The sequence below is a fragment of the Schistocerca cancellata genome, chromosome 3 (assembly GCF_023864275.1).
Source record: "Schistocerca cancellata isolate TAMUIC-IGC-003103 chromosome 3, iqSchCanc2.1, whole genome shotgun sequence".
NCBI classification, from domain to species: domain Eukaryota; kingdom Metazoa; phylum Arthropoda; class Insecta; order Orthoptera; family Acrididae; genus Schistocerca; species Schistocerca cancellata.
This window is the reverse complement of record NC_064628.1, coordinates 674,884,936-674,901,393: the sequence shown is the minus strand read 5'-3', so window position 1 is coordinate 674,901,393 and position 16,458 is coordinate 674,884,936. Positions and strand designations below refer to the sequence as shown.

General features: G+C 43.3%; 1 protein-coding gene across 1 annotated transcript in view; it reads right to left on the bottom strand.

Annotated features, from left to right (window-relative positions):
• Nucleotides 1–15,767, bottom strand: part of LOC126176497 (uncharacterized) — a 686,449-nt gene extending 670,682 nt beyond the window's left edge. The window contains exon 1 of the mRNA XM_049923651.1: nt 15,695–15,767. Coding sequence (XP_049779608.1) covers nt 15,695–15,767 — 73 coding nt within the window. The remainder of the gene's footprint in view (nt 1–15,694) is intronic.
• Between the last annotated feature and the right edge of the window lie 691 nt (nt 15,768–16,458).

The window sequence follows — 16,458 nt, the reverse complement described above, 5'->3', positions numbered from 1 at the left end:
TCTTTTCAGCAGGCATGTTGAGAGAATTTTGTAGGTGACTTGTAAAAGTGAGATTCCCCTGTAGTTATTGACATTTGTTCTGTCTCCTTTTTTATGTAACGGGTGAATAAGGGCACATTTCCAATCCTCTGGTAATTTTTCTGTTTCCCATATTTTTGTTATTATTTTTGTGAGCTCTTGCAACGTCTTTGGTCCTAGGTTTTTTAATAGCTCTGCAACAATGCCATCTTCGCCAGATGTTCTATTATTTTTTAAGTTTTTAATGTGACATTTGATTTCTTCCTGTGTTGGTGGTAATGAATCCGGTTGAGCGTTGGCACTGATTTCTTTGGGAAACCTTAAACTAGGTTCTGGGCAATTTAGTAGGTTAGAAAAATATTGAGCCAATACTTGACAGTTTTCCTGGTTTGTTAGTGCTAATTTACCATCTGGTTTTCTGAAACATAAATTTTGAGGGATATATCCTCGTATTTTATCTGCGAAAGTTCTGTAGAAGTCTCTTGTATTATAGTTTTGGAAATTTTCTTCTATGGCATCCAGTTGTGCCTTTGTGTACTTCCTTTTTGCTTGCCTAATAGATTTTGAAACCTGTTTTCTAACCTCGTTAAATAACTGTAGACTTTCTTGTGATTTTTTACTGTTATATTCTTGAAATGCCTTTTTTCTCCTTTCCAATGCATTTTCACAGTCTGAATCCCACCAAGGGTGTTTGAATATCTTTTTCAAGGGAATAGTTTCCTTAGCTATTCGCGTGATTTTAGAATGAAATTCTTCCCATGTGTTTGCCTTTTCCTTCTCCCATTCTTCTTTTACTTTAGATTCTTTAATCTTCTTGGTGTCATATTTCTGTATTTCTGTTTTCTTCTGATGACTTCTTCGTGCTGTAAACTTGATTTTAATTCTAGTTAGGTAATGGTCTGAATCAATGTTTGCTCCTCTGCGTACTTGGACGTCGTAAATTTCTTTTTGTACTGGGTATGAAATCGCCACATGATCTATTTGAAACTCGCCAATTTGTTGTATAGGAGATCTCCATGTCTTTTGTTTTCTTGGACATTTTCTTAGAGATGTTGACATTATCTTCAGGTTATTCTGCTTACATAGTTCGACGAGCCTTGTACCATTTTTATTGGCAAATTTATGTGCAGGATATTTGCCTACGGTCTTTTGGTGGATTTTCTCTCTACCAATTTGGGCATTAAAATCGCCGAGTAGAACTTTTGTATCATCTTTTGGAATCTTGGCCATTATATTCTCCAAATTTTCCCAGAACTTTTCTGTTTCTATGGGGTTTTTCTTGTTGTCTCCGTTTGTGGGAGCATGAACATTAACCATTGTGTATGTTTTGTTGGCACATTGTAAGCGCATCGTCATTATCCTATTATTTACGGGAGTAACTTCCTTGATGGAGCTGAGCACGCTCTTGTGTATGACAAACGCCATCCCGAGATGGGGGGCTCCTCTTCCGATTCGTTCATCCGTCTTGCTCTTAAAGATGCGATAGTTGCCATAATCTGATGTTTCTTCATCTGTAAAACGCGTCTCCTGTAAAGCTAGTATTACTATCATTGCTTTTCAAGTTCTGTTGTAAGGTTTAGAAGCTTTCCTGGTTGGATTAATGTATTTATGTTAAAGGTTCCAATGTATGTAGGTGTTTTGAGTGGAAGTTTGCCAGAGAGCTCCGACTTTCTCTGATGTAATCGTGTAAGTCCAGGTTCCCCAGAATCCGAATTCCTGGTTGCCATCTGTTGATGGGTGGATTGGTTACCACCTGGGGTAATGTTGTTATTACTTGCACGAGTCATACTTGCTTGTAATCAAGTTGGTCCAGTGTTTCCACTGGGTGTTTAGAACCAGGGATTGTTAGTTCCTGGCACATTATGACCAGCCGCACATTGTGTGAACAGACGCTGACCAGGATGCCGATGGTTCCCACTTCAGACGCGTCCTGGATTTGGGTGTTGACAATGCTTATTGTAATGGCGGCACTTACTCGCCATGACACAGCAACGTCTTCGGGTTCTGTGGTTTTTGAATGAGTGTGACCCTTGCCAAAAATATATATATATATATATATATATATATATATATATATATATATATATATATATATATATATATTAATCTCTGGTCCCCACTGATATGACTAGAAACTCAAGGTCTTCTTTATATTATCCTACATTTCAATGTGGGCCAATGTTTCTACCAGCTATTTTCAGAACTTTGGTGAAAACACGCCACTCCTTCCCACAAAGAGCATACAAGCTCTCCAAGTAACTACAGGCAATATATCTTATAAATATCCTTATAAGGATGGAATCTTCTGACAGATCATTCGTCCTCGGAATCCCTCTGCTCCACTACCGTCTAGACTGGCCCTTGGCCGAAAAGAACCGAAACTCTATGACGGCTCGAATCTAATGCACACCGACCCAATCCTTACGAAAAGGAAGATAATAAACTGAGACACTTCGACTATGATGGGCTTGATCTCTAACAACCTTTGGAATAGACGAAAAGAGATACTACATATGGCTATTGTTTGTGCAACAATAAATTGGTGTAACTGGCTTGATACATAACATTTCACTACTTTTAAGGGGGGCGGGGTATACGCTGCGATGAACATTTGTGATAAGTTAATGTTGACAAAGGCAAAGGCCCCGAGTTCGAGTCTCGGTCCGACGCACTTTTAATCCGACAGGAAGTTTCATATCAGTGCACACTCCGCTGCAGACTGAATGTTCATTGTGGGTGTTAAATTGCTTTAGTTTCTCGTATGATCATCAAATCCACAGTTGCTGCACAAATATTTTATTAAAATTGATACTGTCTATGCAACTACAAGTTTTCCATTCTCAGACAGTTTGGCTGTTTCCGTTTATGTTTCACATTACTTGCAGATGTGTTGCCTGTGTGTACATTTCACAGGAATCATCTCTTCTGGCATTGGTTCCCTGCCTGTTTCTTTTTTTTTTTTAATTTAAATACTACACATTTCACACATGATGCACTTTGTTTAAATTTTCTATTCAGAACGATTACATAATCTTACATTATTTTATGTTTCATTCGCGACTCTGAGAACCTCTTTTTTTCATTTTTCGTACTCTGCCTAAAATGCGTTGACGAAAAATGTTATGACTTCCACGCGCTTTTGATACGATGATTTGGCGGAAAATTCTATTCAACGAAGACTGTTACAGTCACATACTGTTTACACTACTCATTACGCACGTAGTTAGCTCGGGTGTACTTGACGATTTCTTGGTACCATAGTATATGTCCTATCAACCGATCCTTTCTTTTAGTCAAGCTGTGCCATAAATTTGCTTACCTCGATGCGTTTCAGTACCTTCTGATTAGTTATTCGATCTACCGATGTATCCTGTACCACTCTTCTATTCTCTTCTTGACTGAACTGCTTATCGTCCAACTATCACTTCTGTACGAGTCTACACTCCCTACAGATGCCTTTAGAAGAGACTTCCTAACACTTATACAACTCTTGCCAACTGAAATCGGGACTCATCTGACCAAGCCCTGGTTTTACAATCATCTAGAGTCCAACCGATGTGGTCAAGCCCAGGGGAGGCGCTGCAGGCGATGTCGTGCTGTTAGCAAAGGCACTTCGTCTGTTACCACAGCCTATTAACGCCAAATTTCGCCACACTGTCCAAAGGGATACGTTCGTCTTATGTCCCACATTGATTCCAGCGCTTATTTCACTCTTGTCTGTTAACACGGACAACTCTACGCAAACGCCGCTGCTCTTGGTCGTTAAGTGAAGGCCGTCGGCCACTGCGTTATCCGTGGTGGGAAGTAATGCCTGTAATTCGGTATTGTCGGCAAACTCTTGACACTGTGGATTCAGAATAGTGAATTTCCTAACTGCTTACGAAACTGAATGTCCCATTCCGCGTTCAAAGTCTGTTAATTACCGTCATGTGGCGATATTCAAGTCAAAAACCAATTCACATTAATCTCCTGAGTACAAATGACAGCTCGTCATTGCATTGCTCTTTTATACATTGTGTACGCGATACTACCGTCATCTGTATATGTGCATATCGATATCCCTTGACTGTTGTCACCTCAGTGTACATCCATTAGAACTTGCTTACTGTACTCAAGCGTTGATCTCCCTCTACTATTTTTTAACCCCACTCCTTCTTCCATTACTATTTCAACTATTCCTTGATGCAACAGGCTGTGTCCTATCAACCGATCCCTTCTTTTTGTCTACATCTACATCTACATCTACATCTATACTCCGCGAGCCACCTTACGGTGTGTGGCGGAGGGTACTTATTGTACCACTATCTGATCCCCCCTTCCCTGTTCCATTCACGAATTGTGCGTGGGAAGAACGACTGCTTGTAAGTCTCCGTATTTGCTCTAATTTCTCGGATCTTTTCGTTGTGATCATTACGCGAGATATATGTGGGCGGTAGTAATATGTTGCCCATCTCTTCCCGGAATGTGCACTCTCGTAATTTCGATAATAAACCTCTCCGTATTGCGTAACGCCTTTCTTGAAGTGTCCGCCACTGGAGCTTGTTCAGCATCTCCGTAACGCTCTCGCGCTGACTAAATGTCCCCATGACGAATCGCGCTGCTTTTCGCTGGATCATGTCTATCTCTTCTATTAATCCAACCTGGTAAGGGTCCCATACTGATGAGCAATACTCAAGAATCGGACGAACAAGCGTTTTGTAAGCTACTTCTTTCGTCGATGAGTCACATTTTCTTAGAATTCTTCCTATGAATCTCAACCTGGCGCCTGCTTTTCCCACTATTTGTTTTATGTGATCATTCCACTTCAGATCGCTCCGGATAGTAACTCCTAAGTATTTTACGGTCGTTACCGCTTCCAATGATTTACCACCTATGGCATAATCGTACTGGAATGGATTTCTGCCCCTATGTATGTGCATTATATTACATTTATCTACGTTTAGGGAAAGCTGCCAGCTGTCGCACCATGCATTAATCCTCTGCAGGTCTTCCTGGAGTACGTACGAGTCTTCTGATGCTGCTACTTTCTTGTAGACAACCGTGTCATCTGCAAATAGCCTCACGGAGCTACCGATGTTGTCAACTAAGTCATTTATGTATATTGTAAACAATAAAGGTCCTATCACGCTTCCTTGCGGTACTCCCGAAATTACCTCTACATCTGCAGATTTTGAACCGTTAAGAATGACATGTTGTGTTCTTTCTTCTAGGAAATCCTGAATCCAATCACAAACCTGGTCCGATATTCCGTAAGCTCGTATTTTTTTCATTAAACGTAAGTGCGGAACCGTATCAAATGCCTTCCTGAAGTCCAGGAATACGGCATCAATCTGCTCGCCAGTGTCTACGGCACTGTGAATTTCTTGGGCAAATAGGGCGAGCTGAGTTTCACATGATCTCTGTTTGCGGAATCCATGTTGGTTATGATGAAGGAGATTTGTATTATCTAAGAACGTCATAATACGAGAACACAAAACATGTTCCATTATTCTACAACAGATTGACGTAAGCGAAATAGGCCTATAATTATTCGCATCTGATTTATGACCCTTCTTGAAAATGGGAACGACCTGCGCTTTCTTCCAGTCGCTAGGTACTTTACGTTCTTCCAGCGATCTACGATAAATTGCTGATAGAAAGGGGGCAAGTTCTTTAGCATAATCACTGTAGAATCTTAAGGGTATCTCGTCTGGTCCGGATGCTTTTCCGCTACTAAGTGATAGCAGTTGTTTTTCAATTCCGATATCGTTTATTTCAATATTTTCCATTTTGGCGTCCGTGCGACGGCTGAAGTCAGGGACCGTGTTACGATTTTCCGCAGTGAAACAGTTTCGGAACACTGAATTCAGTATTTCTGCCTTTCTTCGGTCGTCCTCTGTTTCGGTGCCATCGTGGTCAACGAGTGACTGAATAGGGGATTTAGATCCGCTTACCGATTTTACATATGACCAAAACTTTTTAGGGTTCTTGTTTAGATTGTTTGCCAATGTTTTATGTTCGAATTCGTTGAATGCTTCTCTCATTGCTCTCTTTACGCTCTTTTTCGCTTCGTTCAGCTTTTCCTTATCAGCTATGATTCGACTACTCTTAAACCTATGATGAAGCTTTCTTTGTTTCCGTAGTACCTTTCGTACATGATTGTTATACCACGGTGGATCTTTCCCCTCGCTTTGGACCTTAGTCGGTACGAACTTATCTAAGGCGTACTGGACGATGTTTCTGAATTTTTTCCATTTTTGTTCCACATCCTCTTCCTCAGAAATGAACGTTTGATGGTGGTCACTCAGATATTCTGCGATTTGTGCCCTATCACTCTTGTTAAGCAAATATATTTTCCTTCCTTTCTTGGCATTTCTTATTACACTTGTAGTCATTGATGCAACCACTGACTTATGATCACTGATACCCTCTTCTACATTCACGGAGTCGAAAAGTTCCGGTCTATTTGTTGCTATGAGGTCTAAAACGTTAGCTTCACGAGTTGGTTCTCTAACTATCTGCTCGAAGTAATTCTCGGACAAGGCAGTCAGGATAATGTCACAAGAGTCTCTGTCCCTGGCTCCAGTTCTGATTGTGTGACTATCCCATTCTATACCTGGTAGATTGAAGTCTCCCCCTATTACAATAGTATGATCACGAAACTTCTTCACGACGTTCTGCAGGTTCTCTCTGAGGCGCTCAACTACTACGGTTGCTGATGCAGGTGGTCTATAGAAGCATCCGACTATCATATCTGACCCACCTTTGATACTTAGCTTAACCCAGATTATTTCACATTCGCATTCGGTAATAACTTCACTGGATATTATTGAATTCTTTACTGCTATAAATACTCCTCCACCATTGGCGTTTATCCTATCCTTGCGGTATATATTCCATTCTGTGTCTAGGATTTCGTTACTGTTCACTTCCGGTTTTAACCAACTTTCCGTTCCTAATACTATATGCGCACTATTTCCTTCAATAAGAGATACTAATTCAGGAACCTTGCCCTGGATACTCCTGCAGTTTACCAATATTACGTTAACTTTTCCTGTTTTTGGTCTCTGAGGACGGACGTTCTTTATCAACGATGATAATGTCCTCTCTGGTAAGCCGTCAGGTATTTTATCGTTTCGCCCAAGGGGGGGTCCCTCTAACCTAAAAAACCCCCGTGTGCACGCCACACGTACTCTGCTACCCTAGTAGCTGCTTCCGGTGTGTAGTGCCATAAATTTCTCTTCTTGTTAATTGGATTCAGTTACCCGACACACTCAATTAATCTTCAGCATTTTTTTATAGCACCACATTTCAGGTGGTTCAGATGGCTCTAAGCACTATGGAACTTAGACATCTGAGGTCATCAGTCCCCTAGAACGTAGAACTACGTAAACCTAACTAACCTAAGGACACCACACACATCCATGCCCGAGGCAGGATTCGAACCTGCAACCGTAGCGGTCACGCGGTTCCAGACTGAAGCGCCTAAACCGCTCAGCCACAGCGAGCGGCACCACATTTCAAACGGTTCTTTGTCTTCTTGGCTGAAGTCTTTATAGTCCACGCTTCATTTCAGTATTGGGCTACGCTCCAGATTTATGTCTTCCGAAATCTGTCCAAGCACTTCAATTTATATTCACCTTTAGAAAATTTCTCGTTTTTAGAAATGCTTCTCTGGCTATTGCGAATCTGCATTTATATTCTCTCTACTTAAGCTATCATCATTTATTTTGCTGCACAAACAACAAAACTCCATTATACACGATTAACTTTGTTCTACTTTTGTTGATATTCATCTCAGAATCTCATTTTAAGACTCTATGCATCCTGGTCAACTGTTCTTCCAAATCCTTTATGGTCTCTGGCATAAATACAATGTCACCGGCAAAACCTTGGCGTTCAATCTACCTTTAACGTCGCAGCGTTAGTATTGCCGTGCGTGTTCCTACATTTCCCCGGAACCCAAACTGTGTGTTAATACGTGTCTGATTCTGCCTTCCAAGCTTGGAAAATGTTCCCTGATATTACCCGTTGTGACCTCACAAAATTCGACCAGTACCTCGACCACGTTCGCTTTCAGTCCCGTATGAGGACGGTGTAAATACGCAGCCGCCTCCATCTGACTGTCCGCGGATCATTGTCCAGCTGATTACTGTCAAATCGCAGAGCACATCGTCCTTTCGCCACCGCATGGAGAGTGCGCAGGACCGTTAAGAAAAAGAAACACATGTACACGTTACCACCGCAAACGAACTTAGCTCTTCGGCAAGTCCCAAAACAACAAGTTTCGGTCCAGAAGCGCTTTTCTCGCATGACACCCTGAAAGCCAAGAGCAATACAATCGAGTAAATTAAGTATTACTTGACCTCCAAAAGCACGTGACTCAGTGCATCAACAATGCATATTAATAAAAGTACGATCTGGTGGGGTATCAAACATATTATGTGGCTGGACTGAGGATTGACTGGTAAGTAAGACGCAGCTTATTATACTGCATGGAGTATTATCGACAGATGTATAAGTTGCTTCAGGTGCGCCCCAGGAGAGTGTGTAACGACTCACTATTTGAAGGAAGCCGCACAAATATCCAGTCGATATGGAATAGATTTAAGAGTAGTTCACAGACTGGAAACTGCTTTAAGAAGTTCAAAAATGTAAAACTGTGCACTTCAGAAAAGGAAAAAAAGGTAATATCCAATGAATATAACATCAGGCAACTCATACAACTACTTGGGTGTAGCAGTTTGTACGGATATTAAATGAAGTAATCACGTAGGCACAACCGTCGGTAAAGTACAGGGTTATTACAAATGATTGAAGCGATTTCACAGCTCTACAATAACTTTATTATTTGAGATATTTTCACAATGCTTTGCACACACATACAAAAACTCAAAAAGTTTTTTTAGGCATTCACAAATGTTCGATATGTGCCCCTTTAGTGAGTCGGCAGACATCAAGCCGATAATCAAGTTGATGCGAGCTCGCAGTTCTGGCACGTTTCTTGGTAGAGGAGGTTTAAACACTGAATCTTTCACATAACCCCACAGAAAGAAATCGCATGGGGTTAAGTCGGGAGAGCGTGGAGGCCATGACATGAATTGCTGATCATGATCTCCACCACGACCAATCCATCGGTTTTCCAATCTCCTGTTTAAGAAATGCCGCACATCATGATGGAAGTGCGGTGGAGCACCATCCTGTTGAAAGATGAAGTCGGCGCTGTCGGTCTCCAGTTGTGGCATGAGCCAATTTTCCAGCATGTCCACATACATGTGTCCTGTAACGTTTTTTTCGCAGAAGAAAAAGGGGCCGTAAACTTTACACCGTGAAATCGCACAAAACACGTTAACTTTTGGTGAATTGCGAATTTGCTGCACGAATGCGTGAGGATTCTCTACCGCCCAGATTCGCACATTGTGCCTGTTCACTTCACCATTAAGAAAAAATGTTGCTTCATCACTGAAAACAAGTTTCGCACTGAACGCATCCTCTTCCATGAGCTGTTGCAACAGCGCCGAAAATTCAAAGCGTTTGACTTTGTCATCGGGTGTCTGGGCTTGTAGCAATTGTAAACGGTAAGGCTTCTGCTTTAGCCTTTTCCGTAAGATTTTCCAAACCGTCGGCTGTGGTACGTTTAGCTCCCTGCTTGCTTTATTCGTCGACTTCCGCGGGCTACGTGTGAAACTTGCCCGCACGCGTTCAACCGTTTCTTCGCTCACTGCAGGCCGACCCGTTGATTTGCCCTTACAGAGGCATCCAGAAGCTTTAAACTGCGCATACCATCGCCGAATGGAGTTAGCAGTTGGTGGATCTTTGTTGAACTTCGTCCTGAAGTGTCGTTGCACTGTTATGACTGACTGATGTGAGTGCATTTCAAGCACGACATACGCTTTCTCGGCTCCTGTCGCCATTTTGCCTCACTGCGCTCTCGAGCGCTCTGGCGGCAGAAACCTGAGGTGCGGCTTCAGCTGAACAAAACTTTATGAGTTTTTCTACGTATCTGTAGTGTGTCGTGACCATATGTCAATGAATGGAGCTACAGTGAATTTATGAAATCGCTTCAATCATTTGTAATAGCCCTGTAGTTGGCAGAGTTCAGTTCATAGGTAGGAATATTACGGAAATAGAATAATCTTATCAAGGTGATTGCTTACACTTGTGCGAACAATCTCAGAATATTGCTCAAAATATGTGGAACCCGCACTACATCGGTCTAACATTGAGCGTATACAAAGAAAGGCATCACGAATAGTCACAGGGCTTAACTTTCATTGTTCTGTCGTTCTCATCTGCTTGTTATAATATATTGATGATTTTTACGTAGATATGGACGTGACATGAAAATTATCAACATAAGGTCACAGAGGTGTTTCACCAACGGGCGAAAGTTATGGCGATACCAAAACGCCCAAACAGGCATGCGATTAAAGATAGGCGCAAAATATCCAACGAAAGCCTACTAAAAATGTCAAAAACCAGTATTAAGTGAGGAATCTAGAACTTTAGTTCAGCCCCCTACGAACCGCGAAACTCCGAAGACTAGGTGAGACTTATTACCGCACACACAGGCATTTGGGCGGTCAATCATCCCACGCTGCAAATGCAAAGGAAAGATACACTAACGCATCGTAGAATCTGAAGTACCCTCTGCCATGCATTTCACAGTGGTTCCTGTTTATACCGGAAGCATAAAAATACGTGCTCAGTCTACAGGGTGGTCGGAAATTCCCGTTACAAACTTCTAGGGTATATAGAGGGTAGTGAGTACTGAACATTTTGAATAGGAACCCATGTCCGGAATCGTATCGTTTCCGTTCTACGACAGTTTCAATTCAGATGTTTACCTCGTCAACGTCTGCTTAGGGCAAGAGAAACGTCTCAGAGTTCCCTGTCCTGGTATGCAACAGGGTAGATACGATGACGTGTACTACGTCAAACGATCCCCAGATGTCACTTACTGTCCGCTTTGCTGTGAGACCGAGTCAATACCTGTACATCACCAATAGAGGAAACATGGTGCATTACACGTTTGCGGAATACACAGACACGCTCCTAGTGTATGGAGAAGCTGGAGGTAACGGAAGAGCTGCTAGTCGGCTGTATCACGAACGCTTTCCACACCGTCACACTCCATCGCATAAACTGTTTGCCCAAGTTACACAACGGCTACGAGAGACAGGTACTTCCACCGTGAGGAGGCAGGACTGTGGTTCTCCACGGCGACGCCGCACTCCCGAATGTGAAGAAGATGTACTGCGTCGCATTGAAGAAAGCCTGTCAACGAGTTAGCGAACAATTGCGCGTGCAATGGCTGTTAGTCACAGTACCGTCTTGGACGTCCTGCATGAGCAATAATTACATCCGTACCACTTAGAAAAGGTACACGCTATGGGTCCAGCAGACTTTCCACAACGCGTCGCATTCTGTACATGGTTCCTGCACCGTTCCATCGACGCGCCCCTGTTTCCACGTCGAGTTCTCTTAACAGATGAATGTAGGTTCACAAGGGATTGTGTTCTGAATGCTCGAAGTAGCCATGTCTGGGCGGACGAAAACCCTCATGCCACTCATGTTCAGTGATTTCAAGACAGGTTTGGAATTAACGCGTGTGCACGTATTCTGGACGGTCATGTCATTGGACCATATCTCCTTCCATCCAAGCTCACGGGTCCCGCATACTTAGCCTTCCTACGACACGTAATGGACCCGTTCTTGGAAGCTATGCCATTGAATGTCCGTCAGGAAATGTGGTTTCAGCATGATGGAGCACCACCCCACTTTTCACTGGCTATCCGGAGACATCTAAACAGACGTTATGGTGAAAGATGGATAGGCCGTGGTGGTCCAACCGCGTGGCCGCCACGATCGCCGGATTTAACCCCTATGGACTATTTCTTGTGGGGTCGTATGAAGAGCCTAATTTGTGAGACACCTCTAGAGACAGAGGAAGATCTGCTGGCACGAGTTTTGGACGCTGCACAAAACACTGAAGAGACACCAGGTGGGATGGACAGAGTGTACCAGAACATGCTTCGGAGGTACAATGTGTGAAACAACGTTGGCAGTGCATCGGCACGTTGCGGCTGGTGCCGTAGATGTTGGGTTCTTGTTGTTGTCGACTAATGTAAACCATAAGGTGTAAGTTGTAATGCAAATGCGTAAGTAATAACGGAACGAGTCAGTATTCTTTTCAAATGGATTGCAACACTTGTACTAGGTCACGCCTAAGTACATTCCTCACGTGGTTGTGGATGAGATAATCATCAGCATTGAAACTGTCGTCGTTTCCGGACATCGGTTCCTATTCAAAATGTTATGTACTCACTACCCTCTACATGTCCTAGAAGTTTGTAACGGAAATTTCCGACCACCCTGCATATTCTTTACTTATACGAATGGACGTCATATAGTACGTTAGACATTATTATGACACGCGCAGCAATTTTTATTGACTGCTGCACTACACTTCAAAGTGACGCAGTCACATGTCACTATTTCTCCACAAGGCCGCCAAGTGTCTGTAAACAATTGGAATGTTCTACCAATCGTTCAGTTACTCGATAATAGAAATCTGGTTGTTGGTCACGAAGCCTTTCAAGAACCGCTGCGTCAGCGTCATCGTCGTTGGAAAATCTCTTTCTGCCGTGACTGCGACGAATCAGATCGTCGATTGCCTGGCTATTGTCGTCGACGTACATGGCTTTCCTTCCCCATTAGCGTCACTCACGCCTTTTGTCGAACTGTTGGCACCATTTCATTACCGCTGGACGCGACACTGCATTTGGTCCACACAACGCCAGAATTTCACGTTGAGATTTGTGTGCAATTTAGATGTTTTGACTATAAGAATAGTACTTCAGCTTTGGAGTACATTTCCAGTTGCCACGTCATTTCACTCGCACACTGTGAGGCACCTGTTATCCGTACCGCAACCGAACTGTGTTTGCAAGAATCCCAGAACGCGTACCCACTTTTGAGAATGCACCACTCTTGTTGCGGAATCCTCTTAGCGTGGGACGACACGTGTAACTTACTCTCTGAGCTCCCTCTGTAAATAAAGTGAATATCACTGTCATCTAAAAGTGCTTTTGACTTCTTACGGCAGGTGCGGCCAAGATTTCGGTTCGTGCGCCGTGTTCTGGCGCTAGTACCATAGCGTTCAGCTTCGCCAAGTCTGAGGACTTGGAGGGAGGAGAGGGGGAAACTGTAAACGCGCCTCATTTAAATGGCAGTGCACTCGCACTGCGAACAACTTTATGTTATATTTCTTCAGTATTATTTAATTATTTTTGGCGCGCTGAAAAAATAATATAATTTTTATCTGGTTCAAACTGTCGGCATACGGACAAACACAGACGATTTCACAGATTTTCCCACTCAAGTTGCCACGTAATCTTGATTTCCAGAATCGAAAAAGGTCTTTCACACAAATATGTCGATCGAAATATCGTAGCACTTTTCCGACCTCATTAGCAGACGTGGAAAAATTACCTGAGGAAAGCAATGTAGACGCCCTGGACGATTTTAAAGTAAAAAAGTTTTGCCATTAAAATGGGAATTACCTCGCAGGTGAAACAGTTACTTCTGCACATGAAAGGGGACGTTTGCGACTGAAGCGACGAACGGTCTCCTTAACAGTGTAAGATTGACTGTGTATTCAAAACGTTTAAAAAACTGTTCTTCTAATTTTTTCGAGGCCTCAATGAATTCTTCAGATCTCGCGTGTTCTTTAATGGCAGTAAGGTTAGGGAACTGGACTCTGTTTGTCAAAACATCACCTAAACAAAGCACTTTGCAATAATATATAAAGTGTCCCTACCCTTCAACTCCATCGAAAACTGTTGCAACTGGCAGTGGAATACTGCGTGGGACTTCTGATATTTTACTTTGCCCACTACCAGTTTCGTTGCGTGCTGCATGTCTGCAAATTTAGGACGAAGTGCTTCTTGATGAATCGCATCTGTCAATAGCTGTAATTTTTTGCTCTTTCATGATCAACTAAATCTTTAAATTATTTCTGTATGGTGTTGTAATGTTGTTCCATAGCAAATTTGTGGTAACTGTCGTTCAGGCGACCGCATAATAGCTGTTGAGAATTCTAATCTCTCTCTTTTGTCATTCCCATTCATTTTCAAAGGCTTGTGACGACAGAGTACTAGGCTGTCCCGTTTTGTGCAAACATCCACTCGACCTGTGAACGTCTTTCAAGATACAGACACGTTGCGAAGGGTAAACAGCATTGACCCCACGATTCTGTCAAAGTGAAGAGAGTTGAGTCGACCGACTACAATGCTAAATGAAATACGTATTATGTAAACTGAAGGTCGAGGGGAGGCGGCGGGGGGAGGGGGGGAGAAAGGAAAGGAAATTGTTGGAATTGATGGTATCTGCTACATCGGGGTTTTTGTGTGAAATCTGTGGCGACGAGTGAAAATGTATGCGGGACTGGGATTCGAATCCGGTATCTGCTGCTTACTACGCAGTTGCGGATAACCACAGCTGAATCTGGACACAATGTTCATCGCAAACGCTCGGACTCTCTCGGTACGGTCCCCGGCCGACCCACACTACCGACTAGCGCTGCCTATCCGCAGTCCCTGTCAATGTCCTCCACGCTCGCTAATTTTAGATTCCCGCAGGAGGACGGACGTAATTGAGCATCCGCCCTGAAGCTTGTGGATTCATTGCCTATGGAGTCCTCCTCGACCTTCACTTTACATACTAGCAAGGGAAACTCCCCATTGCACCCCATTAAGACATAGCGGCAAAATGGCCCACTGGATATCCCGTCAAAAATTGAACTCAGATCAAGCTTGAAAAGAGGAAGAAAGTTTACTGTAGTGTGAAAAAGAAGCAAAAGAGAGACAGTGAACGGTCCAGGTGTAAGATATGCAACATGGAGCGACTTGAGTAACACTGGCGTCATGGTTACGTACGTGTTGGACTGCGTTCAAATCTTCCTTGTCCTCCCTTTTTTTCCACAAAATTATGAACTGCCCGTCCGGTCATTGACGTATGTCTTCGCTGTATTCAGATTTGTGTCTGTGTCGTGGTGTAACGTCCGTTTGCAACAGCGACGCGTAAGAAAGGCACCCCCAGATGTGTGGAACTCTTATTTATTCTACACAAGTACCACATTTTATGACTGTTGCGTTCCGTTTCGGAAGTTCTGAACCTGCATTCCTTTGTTGTACAATAGTTCATACCCGTTTATTTCTTGTTTTCATATCTGTGAGAGGTCTATGCGAGAATCGCCTGCTCTCACTAATCATCACATTTACTTGCGACGGTAATATATTTTTACCACATCACTCATATTCTATAACCAATGTATATTATGGCAACCGCCAAAACTACAGAAGAAGAACAGACACACACGACAATGATCGGACGGACAGTTCATAATTTCGGGAAAAAAAGGGGGTCAGAAGTGAGATCTGACTCTCTCCCTTCGCAGTCCAACACTGTGGCCACATAACCACGACGCGAAGGATACTGACATCCGCTCGATGTTGCACATCTTGCGCTTGAGCCGTTCAGTGTTTCTATTTTGCTTCTTTTTACACAGTTCAGTACACCTTCTATCTTGTTTTCATGCCTGATCTGTGTTCAGTTTTTGTCGGACTATCCACTGGGCCATTTTAGCACTAAATCTGAGGGTGATGCGATGGAGAGTTTCCCTTGTATGTATTACAACTGCGGATTCGGCGCAGGCCGCGGCCCGCACTCCCGGCCCGCGTGAAGTTGGGCACGCCGTGGGCCGCCATGTCTTAGGATATTTCCAGGTAACAACTAACAAGGGGAGGCCACGACGTTTGGAACGTGGATTTACTGCAAACTTCGTACACTCGTAGTACTCCATGAGGACAACAAAATGTGTAAGCGGTAGCGCGTACTTCTCAAGCGTTATTGAGAAAATCGCAAGATAATTTCGATCCTCAAATATATACTTGCGCGTGGCCATTTTTACCATGAAGCGTCGGCAGCCAAGTGGTTTACAGCCGGCACGGTAGCTCAGCGTGTTCGGTCAGAGAGCTGTGCGCTCTCTGTAATAAAAAAAAACTGAGTCAAGGAATCAAAGATCAACTCGAACGGATGTCTTGTGACTAAACGCAACGAACTATATCGAACAAAAAATGAAAAAAAAGATGGATAGTGGTTAGCGTTCAAGCCCCACAATCGCTGGGTCGCTGGATCGAGTCCCGTACGTCAGTTTTTTCTTTTCAGAATGAGATTTTCACTCTGCAGTGGAGTGTGCGCTGATATGAAACTTCCTGACAGATTAAAACTCTGTGTCCGACCGAGACTCGAACTCGGGACCTTTGCCTTTCGCGGGCAGGTGCTCTACCATCTGAGCTACCGAAGCACGACTCACGCCCGTTCTCACAGCTTCACTTCTGACAGTATCTCGTCTCCTACCTTCCAAACTTTACAGAAGCTCTCCTGCGAACCTTGCTC